This window comes from Euprymna scolopes, chromosome 6 (genome assembly GCF_053919585.1).
Source record: "Euprymna scolopes isolate OS-2025 chromosome 6, ASM5391958v1, whole genome shotgun sequence".
NCBI lineage: Eukaryota > Metazoa > Mollusca > Cephalopoda > Sepiida > Sepiolidae > Euprymna > Euprymna scolopes.
In genome coordinates this window covers 38,174,353-38,194,244 of record NC_136487.1, presented here as the reverse complement: position 1 = coordinate 38,194,244, position 19,892 = coordinate 38,174,353, and the positions used below count along the sequence as shown (strand labels likewise).

Here is a 19,892-nt window from a genome sequence, read left to right as displayed (position 1 = left end):
CTCCTGTGTAGCGTGTGTTTGAGAAATGAAAACCAGTAAGATGAGCACAACAAAGACTGTAACACAACTAATTGCAATACAGTCGCATAGGATCAAGGAAGTCTGGTACCAGTTCAGAAACAGTAATCTATTTTCATAAAAGTAATTCACTATTTGAAACACTCGATAATAAATTAAGATTCAACAGTTTAAAAGACCAGACGAGTGTGAAATTGTTTTTAATAAATATTGCTATTTATTAAAAATAAAATTGAAATTTTTTTCTTTCAAATTTTCAAATAGTAAAATATTAATCTTCAGGAGATTAGACAGTTATTTATTTATTTTGAAAGAAAAATATATCCATTTTATTTTTAATAAATAGCAATATTTATCAAAAACAATTTCATGCTCGGCTGGTCTTTCTAACCATTAAATCTTAGTAATCTAAAATGTGAATGCATTATTTCTTTTCTTCTATTACAGATTGTTCATTCTTCCGTTGCATTCTTCCATTACTGTCGAAGAACAGCACAAAGTGTTTCAGTTGGCACCTCCAGGTCACCGTAAGGTTAGTTATACTCATAAGCTGTAAATTATTTTTTAATCTATTTTTATTTGTCTCACTTGTTTTTATCATTTCCCCCCATTTTAAATATTATGTAATTTCCAAAATGAGAGAATCTCTACTGCATTTCAGTGATGAAAAATCTGAATGAATTTCATTTAAATTTTTTAATGTAATTGTTTCAACTATGACAGCACAAAATATGAAACATTCAAAATGTCAACAATAATGAGCAGTTTGTGTTTCTGCTGTTTAATAGAAACAATATGGTGACATTCATATCATTATTTAATATATAAAGTAAAGTCAGTCTTTTTTTGTCATCAATAGTTTTCTTCCTACAAAATCAATATTTGATTTTGATTCCTCAGTTTATTTTTTTTTTTTTTACCTGGGAGTCACTAATTATCAAGGCCCAAAGGCCACTTGAGGATAAGTTAATGAATGTAAGGTGGTAGTGTAGTTATCATTAATGGTCGAAATTGATTAGAATTTGATTATTTATGGGGATGGCTCAACAAGAACATGTTTACATTGGATTTGAAGGCTACCATGTTGTATTCAACTGGGAAGCAGGACAGTGGAACAGTGTTCCACAGACAGGCAGTTCTGAGAAAGAAGCTTTGTTCATAGAATCTGCGTTTACAATTAGGTACAGATAGAGAGTGGAGGAAATCATTCATGTAGCTAGTCAGATGTTTTTTGTGAAAGTTTGGTGTCAAGCGCTTGCCATGAAAATAACAGAACAGAGAAAGGCTCACAACATCTCTTTTTGCAACATGTTAAAAATGATCAAATGTAATTTGATTTTAATTCCTTCCAGAAAATGTTTCGACACCTATTTTAAAAGAAAGGATGCAATTTTGTATTTGTCAATAAAAATTTGCTTCCCTTAAAACTGCATAGTTAAAAAAAATATTTTTAAATGGAATAAAAACAATCCTAGGCAATACCAGATAGGTATAGCTATGTCCCCCCCCCCAAAAAAAAACAAACAAATTAATGAAAATAAAAAATATCTACAAAAACTGCTTATTGAAATTCACCAGGACTTTACTTTTGAAACTGAGAAAAATGATCCTAAACGCAATTAAGTTATTTAACAATTATTTGTATCATGAATTAATGAAATGCTAGAAATAAAATTGAATAATTAAGTTTTAACAAACACTGATGAAAAATCATTTTAGAAACTATCAAAATGTTGAAAAGTTTTTTCTATTATGATTAATCATTATTATCACTGTCATGAATTAGTTTAAGAGAAATATGGTTCAGAAATTAGTCAAAAACAATTTCTTTTACTTTACCCACACATTTGTGGTTCATTTGCATAAAAAAATGATAGAAGTCATAGGTATTTTTCTGTATGGAACACTTTATTATTTTGATAGTACAAAATCGACTTTTCAAATCTAGTGGAGGATGTTCTTTTCTTGTCCTGACAGCCTTTTTCACATAAGAGATGTTCTGAACTTCTCTTACTCTATTTTTATGTTCATGCTACTTGACTGATCTCAAATACTTTGTACCTTCCCTGTAAAATGTTTACAACAATAATTTATCCTTCCTCAATCACATTGGAGAACTTTCCTTTTTCTCTCTACTTAATGAAGCCAAAAGAAACTTCCATGAACAAAGTTTATTTCCTAGAACATTCTGCCTTAGGAAGAAAATACCATGTGCCTGCTTTCCAACCAACTACAGCACGGTCATCTTCAAGTCAGATGTCAACAAACACTTGTTGAGTGATTATCTTTCATAATCAATTCCGCTTAAGTAATCTTCAGATCATCTCTTTCATTATTTCCGATTTTTTTGTGGAGGTGATTGTCATACTGACAATCTCTTTAAACTTTATCCTCAATGGTCCCTGGGTTTTGATAAATGGTGACTATTTAGTAAAAAAAAAATTTCTATAAATCTGAGAAAAGTAGCCATCTTTGTCTCTATTACTGATTAAACAAAGATGGCTACTTCATTCAGATTTGATATTTGTTAAACCTAAATTACATATAACTTTAGATTTTGAAAAACAACAATGGTGCTTATTAAGATAGTTGACAGATTGATTGTTTTAAATATGTCCTTGTAAGCAAAAATTCAAAGATAGTAATTTATCCAAATATGAAAATTCATTGAGTAGAATGTTATTTAAAGTTGAAACTAATTTTTATGAAAAATGGGGAAAAATTGCATTTTTCGTAGATGTTTTAACATAGATGGTAAAATTTTAAACACAAGGGACATAACTCAGACTAAAATGTTGGTCACCTTTGAATGGCGACCAACATTTTAGCCCCTAGCAATAAACTTTTTTGTACTAAAAACACAAGAGCAGTTTTCTACTGGATAAATATTTGGATATATTACTATTTTTGACACAACAATTTAGTAAGTAATATCATTTTGGGTTACAAGGACATATTTAAAAACTCGATCTTTCAACTCTATCTTAACAAGCACTAGAACAATTTTTAATGCACAAATGTGTAGATACAGAAACATAATTTTTTTTTACTAATTTCCCAACTGTATTTTCTTTAAAATAATTTCTCAATAGGTTAAAGTAGTTTGATTGAAGCCTTGCTTAACATGTATATAAGAAATTAAGTTTATAGAAAGCAGAACAATGCAAAGATGTGACAGGTAAACTCAAACTGACCCAACTTAAAATATAATGGTGAAACCAGCTATACAGTTTCACTTTCATTGATCTAGTTCATGTGTATATACATAACCATACATATATACATGCTTTTTGTATACAATATTTTACAGATATGATTTTTATACTTGGGTCAGATGGTGTGTCCGTGATGCTATATTTTGAAATGTCTTCCCTTTGTCAGGCGTGTGTTCGACTTTCAAACGTGCATCTTAAGTTACATCAGTTTGAGTCTATCCGTCACACTTTTTGCATTGTTCTGTCTTCTATAAATTTAAATTTCTTCTTATAATTTATTAATAATAATAATGCTTATCCTGTCATATTGAGTCAAATTTAAAATTAAAAAAAGAAACAAAAAAGCATACTTGTTATCAAACTACTGAGATTCTTAGAGTTTGAGTTATATTTAAAAAAAAAAAAAAAATGAATCCCTTTTTTCATGCTTGTTTGATTAAGAAGCACTAGCGTTGCAGCAGGTTATCTCCCTTTGTTACTTGACAAAACTGATAAGTTCATTGGTTCATTGTCATTTGTGTCTGTCTTTAAATAGAAGAAAGTCTGTTGTCACCAAGAGATAGGTATTACATAGTTTTTAAAAAGATCATAAAAATTAGTCACTCAGTGGAGATCAAATCATCTTTCTTCTTGAAAACTTATACTTTTTTTTTTTTAACATTTGAATTTAAAATAAGTTTCTTATTGCAACCCAAAAGTAAGAATTATGTGTGTAAGGTGTCAGGATTTGCCTGTAAAAATTTCTTAAACTCTCCTACTACTATATTTTACTGCGGAGCTTTGAAAACTGTTTAAAAAAAAATTCCAATTTGTACAAACATTGCTGACTCTAATCTCTCGCCTTTGATGTGAGGAATAGACAGAAAAAACATCCGACTTCAAAGTTGCTTTAAAATATATTTTCAGATGCATTTATTTAATCTGCGTTTAACAATGAAAATGATATTTCAAACATAAACAAGGCAGACAGCATCCAGCAGATTTACAAAAAAATAAAATTTGCTTTTTGACTCTTGCAAAAATTAGATGACTTCAACTCTGCTCTGATTAAACTATTTTCATAAGTTTTATTTTAATAAAGCTTAGTAAATTTTGTTGAAAAGTATTTTCTCTGCTTTATGAAAATTATCTTGTTCTTGTATGTCTGCTTTTATCTTTCTTTTGCATTTACTTTTCATATTTCTCGTGCTACCAGATCAGGCTGTCTTTTGGCTTCCTGAGACGAAATGCACCTACATTGACGTTTTTTGCTTTCTGATCTTTTTTGTAAAACTTAATTTTGTTCTGCAAAACCAAAAACAAAAACAACAGCCCCTCTCCCTCTCCTTTTTATCTTATTCCCATCTTTTTTATTTTATCCCCCCACCCACTCCCAGACCCTGTCGGTGGAGTATCAGAATACACCGACTGCCCCCCTGCAGAGAATAAAAGTCCCTCAATGGGGCCACCTGTTGGCCGTAGGTGGCAACTTGTAATGCCTTAGAACGGAATCCTGGTAGCTGAGCACCTCATGACCTTGGAACCAAGTGGCCGTGAGTTAGCAACACTCCACTTTGGCCCTTCTGTTAGACGGGCGGTCGGGCAGGCTCGACCCAATCAACCGGCTAGTCATGACAGTCCCTAATAATAGTAAACCCCCACAAAAAGAGAAATACAAACACTTTACACTTATAAAAAAAATAAAAAGCACACATACTATCATTAGAAGGCGATGGCAAGGACCAATCAGATGGTGAAAACTAATGCTATTGACAACTAACCCTTTCTATACCTTGCTGGGTCTGAGGAAATGAAAAAAAATCGTTATAAGCAGCTATACTCACTGTTTGAGTATATCATCATTGTATCCCTGAGATGCTTGGGCAAATGGGTTTCCCCCAACCATCTCCCAATTTAATGCTCCGAGGAGGGTAGGGAGTAAGGATGATGAAAAAAAAACAAAATATTCTATGGCTTCCAAAAAAATTAAAAGACCCCATCTAGAAAGTGATGAAGATGAAAACACAAACTTTCCGGAGTATATAATCTTGGAATCGCAAGATAACACACAAATAACTAAAATGTCCCCATTCATAATCGAAAAAATTATCAACAAAAATCTGAACACAAAACAAATTAAAAAATGGAACTTTACTCATACAAGTATCTACTAAAAGTAGTGCCGAAGAAATTTTAACATGATATAAGCATCAAAGCCTACCCTCACAAAATCTTTAACACCTCAAAGGGAGCCATCAGATGTCCAGAATTAAACACCTGCTCTCTAGAAGAAATAAAAACAAACCTAAAAAAACAAAAAGTTATGGATACTAAAAGAATTACAATAAAAAGAAATCAACAAACAATTAGCACCAACACATACATATTAACTTTCAATAATCCCACCCCACCAACCGAACTCAAGATTGGATATATTAACATTAAAGTAGAAACATATATCCCCAGACCACTTCGCTGCCTAAACTGCCAAAAATTTGCCCACTTCAAAGAATACTGCACCAGGAAAACAGTATACTCAAAATGTAGCAGTATTGAACACCAGGAAACAGAATGCCAAGGAAATATAAAATGCCCAAACTGTGGTGAGAACCATCCAGCATACTCATCTCTCTGCCAAAACTGGATCTAAGAAAAAAAAAAATAAACAAACTAAAATATACCAAAAACATAAGTTTTACCGAAGCTAGAAAAATTATTGAAACAACCACCACAACAGAACCAACTAGGTCATATGCAGTTGCAACCCAAATCAATTAAAAACAATAGAAAACATTGAACTAAAGGAAATCTCTACCCTCATAAAATCACTTCAAGAACTAGTTGAGGCATTGGAGGGCCACCTTACAGCAACTGCCGTCAACTCAAGATGTCAAGATGAAACAGTTGAAAATAAAATCCCACCAGATACCAAAGAAAAAAACAATCCTCTAACAAAAAACCCACACAAACTGAAAACATCACAAAACCAAAAGAACAATCGCCTAGTACCCTCTGCAAAGAAAAAAAAATCAAATCTCACACCAACCAAATAGAAAATAAATGAAAAACCCAAAAAAGACAGATCTCACTCCATGTCAAAAACCAGAACTACAGATCAGAACAGATTTAAATCCTTGGAAATAATGGAAACAGACGACAGAGCCTCTGAACCCCCATAATCAAATAGTAGAAAACAACCACTGTTTTTCTTAATAAAATAAAAGGAAATCAAAAACATAAAACTAAACTATGGCTAACAAAATAACCCAATGGAACTGCAGAGGTATAAAAGCCAACAAGAATGAATTACTTCTACTAATATCCAATCTCTGCCCTACTATAATATGCCTACAAGAGACTTTTTTAAAACCATCTGAAACTATCAATCTCCGTAACTTCACTGAATATAACCACACAACAAATAATCCAAATAAAGCTTCTGGAGGAACATCCGTTCTCATTAACAAAAACACAGCACAAAGCCAAATAAATCTACAAACTAATTTACAGGCAATTGCCACCACAACCACCCTACATAGAACAGTCACAATCTGCTCCATCTATCTACCCCCAAATGACCCTATAGATGAAACAGAGATTGAAAAACGTATCGACCAACTTCCTTGCCCCTTCATATTATTAGGTGACTTTAACAGTCATAATGTTAGTTATGAATGTTCAGACACAGACAGAAAAGGAATCATTATAGAAAATATTATCAACAACAACAACCTATGCATATATAATAACAAAAAACCAACCTTTATTCACTCTGCTACAAACTCATACTCAGCAATTGACCTCTCTATAAGTGATCCTAGTATTTTTATGGATTACAACTTTTTTTATTACATTTTCACCCCAAACAAGGCACATTGCCACTTTGTTGGAGGGGACTACTATCAGGGACATAAGCATCAGGGGTACTGTGTAGGGAGTTGGGCAGCAAGATGTCGGTTCACGTTGCACTTTAACTTCTGCATGTCAGTACAGTCGAGGAAGCAGGGACCCGGAAGGGAATTCCAAAGTCTAGCTGTTCTGGGGAAGAAACTACGGGAGTAGAAGGCTCTTACATCTAGGGATCTCTACTGTGAAGAGGTGGGATTTAGCTGCTTGTCGAGTTTGTCGGGGGTATTTACGTTGAGGGGGTACAAGTGCTTGCAATTCGTCAGAGCATTCACTGTTAAAGTACTTGTAGAACAGGCAGATGGATGCTACATTTCGTCGATGGGACAGAGGTTGAAGCTTAGATCCCAGTTCAGGACCTATCAGATTGGCGACTCTCTTTTGAACCTTGTCTACAAGCGAGAGACTAGTAACAGATTCACCAGCCCAAATATGACAACAATACTCCATACATGGGCGAATGGTGGCCTTATAGAGGTATAGGATAATTTCAGGCGTTAATAGTTTTCTAGCACGATAGAGAGAACCCACCTTCTTCGCAGCGGTTCTGGCAATGTTCTCAAGGTAATTGTTCCAACTCATGTTTTCTGTGAACGTTAGGCCGAGGAGTTTAAAAGCTGTACTTTCAGATAAAGAGCCATTGACAGACCTCAGCATTAAATGAAGAAAAAAAAAGAAAAAAGGTTGATATGCCGTAAAACCCAACGTAACCTAACTTTTCATATTTATTAAATTATTTTTTAAGATATAATTTTTATTGGTTCCTCGACAAAGGAGGGATTGGACCTAGTAATTCACTCCTGTTAATCTGTTCGTTTGTTAACACTTCTTAATCACCACGCCTTGGATTTTTAAAAAATTTTGCACAAGCATTAGTCATGGTGAAAGTAAATTTTTCATTTATGAAGGGCCACCTTGCATGGCTTGGCTTGTTTAGATTTAAAATTAATCTTCTATAAAAATTTCAAGTTTATTTTTCTGTAAAACTAATCATTAAATGTCTTTCTATCACAGGTGATACTGTCAACTAACATTGCAGAAAGTTCAATTACTGTTCCTGATATTAAATATGGTCAGTAGTTTTTTCAACATTAACACTTTATTTCTTTAATGAATTTGTAATGTGATTTATTTTTCATGATTTGATTTACTTTTCTTTCACTTGAAATTTTTATTTATCATTAATTTTTAGCTTTGGTTAGTGTATTGTTAGGGTAATGGATACTACAACAGACCATGTAATTGTGTATGTAGAGGTCAAATCCTATCAGTTATATTCTGTTCAGTTATGTACTAATATCTTTGGAATAAGATGAGTCTTTAGTGTATCTAAAGAATACGGCACAATTACACTGACACACCTGTTCTTGGCGGATCATCGAAGATAAGCAATGCTGAGTCTGGCCAGTACTAGATGGGGCTTTCAAGGTGCTGTATGTAGGTGGAAGTTCAGGTCAGTCCTCCTGCTTTCTTGTGTATAGTGTTGACATGCACACACATTAACAAACATATGAAAAATTATAGAGTTTATTGAACTCCATCTCGACTTCAGTTGCAAAATTAAGATGTATCTAAACAAATTTGAGTTTTTTTCCAATTATCTTTTAGAGGTCAAGAGATTCTTTCCTGGAACTCACTTGATTTTTTTTTATAAGTTGTAGATATCTGAATGTTTATTTAAGCATCTAAATATGGCTTTAGTTATTGGTCTCATTTTCTATCCTCCTGGGTATCTTAGTCACCCTCATTACCAAACAAATGTTGTGGGAAGTAGCTTAGGTTTTCATGACCCAATCATGTAGTGGATAGTGTTTGGTTACACAATACCAGTAGCACTATGTAATTGATTTGATACAGCAAGTCATTGTTTATTTCATATTTTACACCTGATAATATTGTTTATTTATTGTCCTTTTTTTTTGTTTTATTTTTTTACAGTCATTGATTTTTGTTTAACTAAAAATCTAGTCTGTGATGGCCAGACAAATTTCACCAGTCTCCAAATAGAATGGGCATCCAAAGCAAACTGTATCCAACGCAAGGGTAAGAATTGTTTTCATATAACATTAATGACTTAGTTCTTGACTCATAATATAAGAACGATATGATAAATTGCAAAGGAGAATTTTTTTTTTTTTTTTTTTTTTTTTTACATTTTCATCCCAAACAAGGCACATTGCCATTTTGATGTAGGGGGCTCAATGACATAATCTACAGGGGTACTATGTGGGGAGTTGGGCAGCAAGATCTCGGTTCACATTACACTTTAACTTCTGCATGTCAGTACAGTTGGGGAAGCAGGAACCCGGAAGGGACTTCCAAAGTCTAGCAGTTCTGGGGAAAAAACTATTGGAGTAGAAGGCTCTCTTACATCTAGGGATCTCTACTGTGAAGGGGTGGGATTTAGCTGCTTGTCGAGTTTGTCGGGGGTATTTACGTTGAGGGGGTACAAGTGCTTGCAATTCGTCAGAGCATTTACTGCTAAAGTACTTGTAGAACAGGCAGAGGGATGCTACATTTCGTCGATGGGACAGAGGCTGAAGCTTAGATCCCAGTTCAGGACCTATCAGATTGGCGACTCTCTTTTGAACCTTGTCTACAAGCGAGAGACTAGTAACAGATTCACCAGCCCAAATATGACAACAATACTCCATATATGGGCGAATGGTGGCCTTATAGAGGTATAGGATAATTTCAGGCGTTAATAGTTTTCTAGCACGGTAGAGAGAACCCACCTTCTTCGCAGCGGTTCTGGCAATGTTCTCAAGGTAATTGTTCCAACTCATGTTTTCTGTGAACGTTAGGCCGAGGAGTTTAAAAGCTGTACTTTCAGATAAAGAGCCATTGACAGACCTTGGCATTAAATGAAAAAAAAAAAAGAAAAAAGGTTGATATGCCGTAAAACCCAACGTAACCTAACTTTTCATATTTATTAAATTATTTAAGATATAATTTTTATTGGTTCCTCGACAAAGGAGGGATTGGACCTAGTAATTCACTCCTGTTCATCTGTTCGTTTGTTAACACTTCTTAATCACCACGCCTTGGATTTTTAAAAAATTTTGCACAAGCATTAGTCATGGTGAAAGTAAATTCAGGACCTATCAGATTGGCGACTCTCTTTTGAACCTTGTCTACGAGCGAGAGACTAGTAACAGATTCACCAGCCCAAATATGACAACAATACTCCATACATGGGCGAATGGTGGCCTTATAAGGGTACAGGATACTTTCGGGCATTAGTAGCTTTCTAGCACGGTAGAGTGAACCTACCTTTTTCACTGCTGTCCTGGCAATGCTGTCAATGTAATTTGAACAATATAGAAAGATGTGTGCAGAACAGAAGACTTTGTTTATTTGGTCACATTGAAAGAATGGATTAAAGTTCTTTAGTTAGTAGATGTAGAACTGTTGTGATAGCAGAGTTAATTAGTAAAGGAAGTCCCAAGCAAACAGAAATAATGGACGAGAGATAAATAGAAATCTGGTCAGAGATAAGTTTGTTTCAAAGTCGATTTCTAAAACCTATTCAGCATATGTCAGTATGAAAAACAGACATTAAACTGAATATGATGATGATTAAGTTTATTTTCTTTTTCTTTAGACTTTTGTCCTAAATGTTGAAAATATATTTAGATGACGAAGCTATTTAGGTTGTCAAAATTTTGTTACTCAGGTGTAGCAATACCTATCGGCATTAAAATGTTTTTGATAATTACATATTTCAAGGTAGATCTACTAAAATAATCATATTTTAAAAAGCAAAGCACTTTAGGTCTTCAAAATACCATTTTGTTAGGAAATGAATACCCTGGATGATGTCTTTGAACAGTTTGCAGCAAATAAAGTGATTAAAATGTATTGACCTCATTAAACAGCCATTTTTATAACATTTTACAACCCTCTCCCTTATTCTTTTTAAAGTCTTTTACCGCTCTGAGTGTAAACTTTTAAAATTGTGCTATTATTTATTATTCTAACTAAACGTTTTTTAGTAATCGTTTTCTGTTACGGGTCTGTGTGTTCTTATCAATGTTCTTACATATACGTGTGGGCGTGTGTGTTCTTACGTATAAACGTGTGTCCTTACGTGCAATTCACTGTTATGTGTGTGTGGGTGCATGTTTGCTATTCTTCTACAGTTTCTCTCTGGCCTTGGGAAGTTTCCGAAATGTGTATGTGCAACAATATAATGCGACCATACCTGACTTGCCTTGGCCAGCGGATGACATCTTCTTGGTCGCTGGCCTTCCATCTTGCTGGCTAGTGGATGCTGCAGAAAGATTTATGAATGAACAACAAGATGGGATTGAAGCTTCGATCTTTTTTATTCAAGGCAAGCCTAACATCTCGGACCCTGGTTGTCGGAAGAGACCCAAAATCTCCCATCTGCATTCCTCTGCTGCTAAGACCAACTCCCCCCATGTGGTCGTCAACCGGAAGGCCTATGACCACACTTCCGTGTCACCCTTAATTTCCGGTACATCTAGGTCATTCAAGGTGACTTGGGTTTGATGCCTGTCAAATCTAACCTTTCTGACCCTGCTAAATCGCTGATGGGAAATCAAAATATGCTTATATAACTTTCTATTTCTAAAACTACCTATATAGCAATTAAACTGGGATTCCCAATACTACATGAGGAATTTTTCATGAAATTTAGAAATCAATCAGAAAATAGTCTCACTTACTGCTGGGGTACAAAATAAATTAACACCTTCCTTTTTTCTGTTGGTCCCTCTCTATTTTTTTTATTAGGTGATTATGTGTGAATGATCTAAAAAATCTTGACAGAAAAAAAGATAAAATAATTTTGAATAAGGGAAGACCAGCTTTGCATATAAATTTAATGTAGAATGATCTTACAATTCTTGCCTTTTATATCATTTAGCGCTCTAAATTCTTTTGATATTTTTCCACCTAAAAAGTTGGTATAAAAAAACATAATTACCTTACTACAAACTGGCAGGTCAAGTGACAAGGGCCACCTCTCTTAAAATGAAAACATCTCCTTAACCCTACCAATGAGTTGAAAGCCTCCTGAAACCCACAATAAACATTTTAAATCCTATGCATTTTTTTTATTTATCTCTGATAGAAAAATAAATTAACTGCCCTAAAATGCTAGAATAACCTGGAAATGATGGATTATTTTACATTAAATTTGGGAAACTTATTTTCCACTCTAAATTCTAAAATAATTGTTTTTTTTCTTTCTGCCAAGTAAAAAAATAATGGAATTGCATTTTTGTAAGGGGGGGGGTGCAATTTATTTGTAGCAATAATATTAAAGAAATCGTGTAATATATTAATTTTTAAACAATCCTAGTATTAGATTTAAGTTTCTTGTACATAAAATGCATTGCAATTCAAGTTTTCTAACTCCTTTTATAATACATGCATGGAATTTTTATTGTATTGCAGCATATTTGTGTATTTACTGCAGATTACTAGGAAACCATTTATTTTTAGAGATTTTCAGTGGCATATTCTGATTCCTTGCACTAAAATACACTTATCTGGCAAATATCGATGCTTAATTGTGTGTTTTAACAAAGATATAGTATTTTTACTGAAAAACTAATGTATAAATCTGACAAAATGCATATGGTCTTAAAAAGAGAAAAATATCCAATCATGTGAGGAGCAAAAATAGTCATAACTTTATTTTAATCAAATTTTAAATAATTTTAAGATTCTTTTTTAGATCATCAATCAGTACACTCATGAGCAAAAAAAAATATGGGCCAAGAGTGAAAGAAGGAAGAAATCGATTTTTCAATATTTTTCTATGAATTTTTGTTAATTTTAACTGAAAATTTCTATTTTGCAGACCATTATTATTATAGCATATAATAATAAATGGAAAAATTAATCCTAAAAATGGTAAGACCGTATCTTGATGAGAATATAAAAAAAAAAATTGTAGGATTAAGGCAGTTCAAAATAACTTACAAGCAAATTTTTGATATTTTAAGAAAAGAAAAAGTGAAAACATCTCTTTCTGTAGTGAAACGAATTGGTCAAAGGTTCGAAGTCGAATGCTTCGTAAAAGGGAAATCTGGATCTGGTCGTCTTAGAGCATTCACTTTGAAGAATAATCACAGGCTTAAATTAACCATTTTGAAGGATTGAAAGAAAACTTATGTTGACCATAGCAAAGAATTCAAAACAAGGGCTGGAAATTCTCTTTCTAGATATACAATATCTAGATGAATGAAAGAAATGGGATTTTCTTCTAAAAGGTGTGCAAAGAAGCCATTTTTATCTAAGAAAAACCTCAATGATAGAAAGAGATTTTTCTCGTATTATGGCAAGAAAGATACTGACTGGTTCAGGAATGTTTTCTGGTCAGATGAATCAAGATTTTGTCTTGTCATTGATGCTCCTGAATGGTGCAATCGAAGAACTGGAGAAAGATTTTCACCAAGTTGCATAAAAACGACAGTTAAACACCAGAATGAAAAGATAATGATATGGGGAACTTTTACTGCAGCAGGAGTTGGGGAACTTATTAGATGTGAGAAGTCAATCAATGCAAAGGAATACATTCGAATATTAGAAACAGGACGGTTACCAAGTATTCAGAAGCTGGGAATATCTCAGAACATTATTTTTCAACATGATAATGCCCCTGCACACACTGCTAAAGTCACAAAAAATGGCCTTCTGATAATTCAATTAATGTGATATTTTGACCAGGTCAAAGCACCGATTTAAACCCAATTGAGAATATTTGATCCATAATTTCTCGTGCATTGGATGGAAGAACTTTTTCGAACAATGACAAACTGTGGGAAACTGTGCAAAGCAAATGGAATAGCATCTCTTCTTCACAGTGTTCCACTTTGGTTGAGAGCATGTCTAAAAGGATTGATCTTTTAAAGAAATCAAAAGGGAATGCGATTCCATACTAAGCATTTATTAAAGTAAATGTCTTGTTATTAGTTTCATTTAAGTTTCCTTATCCAATTGTTCTTTGTTCAATATAGCTTTTAGTGCAATAAAATGTATAAAATTTTTTTGGCCCATTTTTTTGCTCATGAGTGTATATGCCATTGAGATATTTTAAGCCACTTCAATTTTTTCATGTGCATTGTTACTTGGTGATACCAGTGAAGCACAGGGTGGTGCAGTTGCTAATGTAATTGCAAAAATTGAGAGTTAGCAGGGTAAATTTAGGGAACTTCTGCCATTACTGAGCATTATGACTGTTGACAAACGAAAGAATCTGTCATGCATGTTTATGCACTGATAATAGTGCATATTAATAATGTATAGGAATGAAATCTGACCACTGAGGGTTGCGGACATGCGTTGCATGGAGAGATATGCTGGATGTAAAAGAAAGGGTGGAAGTTCTTTGATGATTAAATTTATAGCAAATTCAGTTCACAGAGGAAGGCCAAAGAGAACACAGATGCGATAAAAAATGGACCTGAAAGACTAATAAAGACCTTAGTAGAGATAGGTTAGTTTAGAAGTCAATTTTTTTAAAGCCATTCAATACATGTTGAGATGTAAAACAGATGTTAAACTGGTGGTAATGATGTTGATATTTCCATTTTGACTGTTTTTTTCTTTGTTGTTTTTTTTTTCTTTGTCATGTGTCTTTCAATTCTGTTCAGGCGTATAGTTTATAAAGTCATTCTTCTGATCTTAGAATTGATTCGGTCACTCTGTGCATGACTGTTCATGAATTTGGGGAAAAAAAACATCTATAACTTTCCATTGGATTTAAGTCTGGAGGATGTATCAGTCTACATAATATACAATTAACAGCAATACAATTAAATGTAAGAATACATCGCTGATGAATGAATGATACACTTGAAAGTTGGAGGCAACATCATTAAAAATATAGTCGAAATATGAATATCGATATTGATGAGAATGACTCCAATGAATAACAATGTTAATAATTCCATTACTAAATTATCCAACTCTCTTTCTGATCTACATCAATGATCTCCCAAAACACATACTTAAATCATTCCTTGACATCTTTGCTAATGACACGACCATCTATGGCAACACATCAAAGGTCGTAAATGACAAAGTTCTCTCTAATTCTCTCTCCTCTGATCTTGAGTACGTGGTACAATGGGGGAAGAGGTGGCTGGTTACTTTTAATGCATTTAAAACCAAGCTCCTATCATTACATCATCAACGCGCTGATCTCCATCTAGCATCAATTGAAATGGATGGCTCTCGATTAGAAGCTCCATGTTTTAACAAGCTTCTGGGCTTGATCTTTACTCCTGACCTGAAATGGAATACGTACATCAAGTCTATTGCTAAGGTCGCTGGAAAAATGGTAGAATCCTTCTACCGCTCCAGAAGATATCTCACTACTGATGCAATTCTCTATCTATATAAAAGCCAAGTATGTCCAAGGATGGAGTACTGTTGCCACATCTGGGCAGGAGCTGCTAAAAACACTCTATCCTGCCTTGACAGTACAAAATAGGCTTCGTGGCTTAGTGGGAGATGCCCTTTTCTCTTCCCTGCAACCTCTCTCCCACAGGAGAGACGTTGCGAGCCTGTCTTTGTTTTATCGTTATGTCCATGGCAAGTGCTCGTCTGAACTCCAATTTCTGGTCTCCCCTCACCGATCTTTCACGAAAAACACCCGTCTAGCTGAAACCACTGTAAAAAATTTTTGCCACTCTTTATCTGTGCCAAAACCAAAACACAGATTCCATGAACAAAGCTTCTTTCTTAGAAGTGCACGCCTGTGGAACTCTGTTCTGTGGGCCTGTTTCCCACCTGACTACAGCCTGCATGTCTTCAAGTCCAATATAAACAGATTCCTGATGAACCGCTCCCTTAAGTAAGACACTTTATCAAATCTCAACACTAATGTACTGTACACGCAATAACCCTTATCCCCGAGTGGCTTCCGGGCCTTGATAAGTGGTGGCCAACTTTAAAAAAGAAAAAGAAAATGTAATTGATGCAGACAAAATATAATGTGAGTTAATCAATATTTGTTTTTCTATGAAGTGTTTTCCTATATACTTTAATAACACAAAATGGTTCTTCATTATAATAATAAAATCTAACAGTTGAAAAATTGAGTTTTTATTAAAAAACAATAACTACTTTTTATGTCAATTTCAAATAAAAGCAATGTTATATACTTGATTGTCGCGTTGTAATCTATACTCCTATAAATTTGGGTTTATTTGTGTATTGATATTCATATTAAAAACCCTTTTTTATATTTATTTAAAAAGAAAATACAACTTTGTTATATATGGGTCGTGGAATTGCATTCATCTGCAAAAGATCTAGCTAATTTGGATATTCATTTTAATTAATTCCCTATTAGTTTTTTTTCTGTTTTCTTATGGGACGATCATCTTTAGTTAACTATTACATGTAATTATATTCATGCAGATATTCTACATGATTTATACTTGCATAATGTTTGCATAAAAAGGTTATAGTAAACACAAACCTCTTTTTATATATATTTATGTATGTGTATATATATTAGTTTAAAAAATTTTGCCTACCAATCTCCTCTGCCAGTTTTGGTCTACAGACATGAAACTTAATATATAGTGTATTTGAACCCATGCAAAACTTTATATTTGGGTTTGAGCCAGGGAAAATCGGTGTGAAAATTAAAAAATGAAATTTGTCAGGTGAAGGTCACATGACGACATTACAAATATGCATGCGTAATGTAATAGCTATTGGTTCATGTATTAAATGTTAGCCTTGCAGCAAATGTCTTCATAGCTCAGGTATTAACCGCAAAGGAAAAAGTAAATTATAAGCTAAACGTTTTGATTTCGATTCTTGGTGGTGACACATGAGTCATTTTTTATTTATTTTTTAAAACTTTTTTAATCATTACTATATATTGGGTCCAATATAATATAATAAATATGAAATCTGCATTAATCAAAATATCATATTTAAGTGAATTTTATAACTGGGCAATGCCGGACGACCTACTAGTTAGTTAAATATTACTGGCGTATTACATAAAGCAAGTGGACCTGGGAGCAATGGCAATTAAAGAGTGGCTCCACACTCCCCAACGCCCGCAAGCTGGGGCCTCACCACTGAATATAGTTTAAGGTCATATCCAAATCACTATCTATATATATTCAACAACAAAACAATTTTGCCATGTTTGCTAGTAAAGTGAAACAAACACAAGGGAAATAACTACTTTCTCCTGAATTGGCCTAAGTTTTTGAAACTTTTCAGAAATTAATTAATCCTCTACTATTATGTGGACTATTCAGTTTATTATGTAAGCAAAACTTGCAAATATCTCAAACTGTTTTCTTTATTAATTTTCTACCTTATTGCTTTTCTACAACATCGCAATTAAGTAGATAGCATTGGTTTTACTTGAAATTCAGTATTTCGATTTTCAAATTTTGCTATTATAATGAAGAACAAGAAAATATATGCTAATATATCATTTAGTCCTGGAATTGAGTTATGTTTGAAAAAACCCCCCAAAAAACAATGTTTTAATTGTTCTAATTAACCATAGCATTTAATTAACCAAACAAGTCTCCTTTCTGTCTCTTAGCTATTTATTTCACTATTTACATCTCTCTCACCTTCTCTCACTCTGTTGATTTAATTGCTCTCTAATATTTCTTAATGTCTCTATAAGCATTTAGAGAAAGAGTGACTCTTCAATGTTGTCACCTAATTTACATGTGTCACAAATACGTATGTAAAATAGATGGTAAAATAATAAATCCTCTATATTTTTATATAATAATAATAAAGAAGTAAAAAATAACATCACTTTTACTTATGCACAAAGAATGTTGTAATGGTATGTTATAGTTTAAGAATTTCAGAATGAAATCAAAGAATAAATAATGGTTTTAACCAAATAGGTCACAAGTATGTTAGTAATATTTTAAAATAAGTTTGATTTATCCACTACTGTAAATTTAAATCTGATTTTCTTTTGTTTTTTGTGTGAAAAAGATAGTGATTTGTGTTTTTTGGTGAAAAAAATAGTGATTTGTGTTTTTTTTTGTGAAAAAGATAGTGATTTATGTTTTTTTTTTTGTGAAAAAGATCGTGATTTGTATTTTTTTTGTGAAAAAGATAGTGATTTGTATTTTTTTTGTGAAAAAGATAGTGATTTGTATTTTTTTTGTGAAAAAGATAGTGATTTGTATTTTTTTTGTGAAAAAGATAGTGATTTGTATTTTTTTTTGTGAAAAAGATGGTGATTTGTTTGTTTTTTTTTGTGAAAAAGATAATGATGCTGAATATGCATTATGATAAAATTATTCAGCAGGTTTTTATATTTATCTTTGACAACAAATATTTTTTTTAAGCATGATTATTTATTTGGTATTAATCAAGTTGCATAAACATTATGCATTTATATTCTCGTAGGTCGCGCTGGGCGTGTCTGTAATGGCCGGGTATACAGACTTATCACTCGGCAGTTTTGGGACAAATATATTCCTGACTATAGCACACCACAAATGCAGGTAAGCAGTTAGTAGACTTTGTTTTTTGTTTTTTTTGTAGTTCAATAGCGTTCTTTATTAAGGGCTGGATCATGGTATGTGTCATAGCAATAGTTAAAAGATGATCCTAGATGACTCATTTTGTTATATATCCAAACAATCTTTATATAACGATTTATTTATAAAGGTTGATTTCTTAAGTCATATTTTGTTTTTCCTGTCAGCATCTCTTGTGTTGTTGCCGTGTCCTCTAAGATGAAGGCATAATCATGTCGACACATCGGTTCCCCTTGGATCACCGAAGTTTAGCGACGTTGAACCTGGTCAGTACTAAATGGGTGACCATTTGGGACTTTCAGGTGCTGTATGTGCTCTTCGCTTATCTCGGCATTGTTTCCAGTCGTCCTGGTCTTCTCCTTGCCACTGGACTCAAACAGTGCTGATTTAGAAGATGCATGGTTGGGATTGTGCAACCCTTGCCTCACAATTACACACGCTACTGCTCCTAAGGGGTATCCTTTGTCTTTCAAGACTGAACGGAAGCATGGAAGATGAAGGATAATTCGTCAGCTGCTAGCTCTAATCAAAAGACTGGTTGGATTCTTCTTACATAAACTGTCATTCTTACAGAAGAATGCTTTATTTGGTCATGATCATGTATTGAAGCTGCAAGACATAATAGAGTAATGAAGAGAGAGAGTGAGAGAGACTTATTCATATGCATATGGTTTTTTATCAAAATTGTTAAGATTATTTTATATGTCTGTTGTATTGTTTACATCCGATTGTTCATCGCATACTCTCTCAGTCACTTATCTGACTTAACGTCTGCTTAAGTCTCTCAGTTTCTAATTCTCACAATCTGAAGATTACCTGCTTCAGCCATGCTGAGCACTTTGCTTATAGTACATCCTGTTTATAAGGCCACCTACATAAACATATATTCTATTAACATATCTACTCCCCGATGAATCCCCACTTATTAAAACTAAAGGCCAATTGAAAATAAGCGTTTATGAAATGGATGGTCAGTTGAATGATAAAGAATATTATGAGAGGATTGAAAATGATTTATGGCCTGAACAAAATGTTATTATTTATATTTTGTCTGTCACCTTCTACTTGTGGGTCCTGGATATGACCTTAAACTATATTCAGTGGTGAGGCCCCAGCTTGCGGGCGTTGGGGAGTGTGGAGCCACTCTTTGATTGCCATTGCTCCCAGGTCCACTCTGACCCGGAGTGGTAGTACCTGTTAGGGTCCCAACTATGAGTTAAATAGAAACTGACTTGAAAACAACAAA

The 19,892-nt window shown here is 33.5% G+C and overlaps 1 protein-coding gene across 1 annotated transcript in view; it reads left to right on the top strand.

Moving 5' to 3' along the window:
• The window catches only part of LOC145277613 (ATP-dependent RNA helicase TDRD9-like), a 228,291-nt gene that overhangs the window by 42,143 nt on the left and 166,256 nt on the right, over positions 1–19,892 (top strand). The window contains exons 11-14 of the mRNA XM_080129144.1: positions 466–550; positions 8,133–8,190; positions 9,057–9,161; positions 18,513–18,610. Of these exons, the coding sequence (XP_079985270.1) occupies positions 466–550; positions 8,133–8,190; positions 9,057–9,161; positions 18,513–18,610 (346 nt within the window). The remainder of the gene's footprint in view (positions 1–465; positions 551–8,132; positions 8,191–9,056; positions 9,162–18,512; positions 18,611–19,892) is intronic.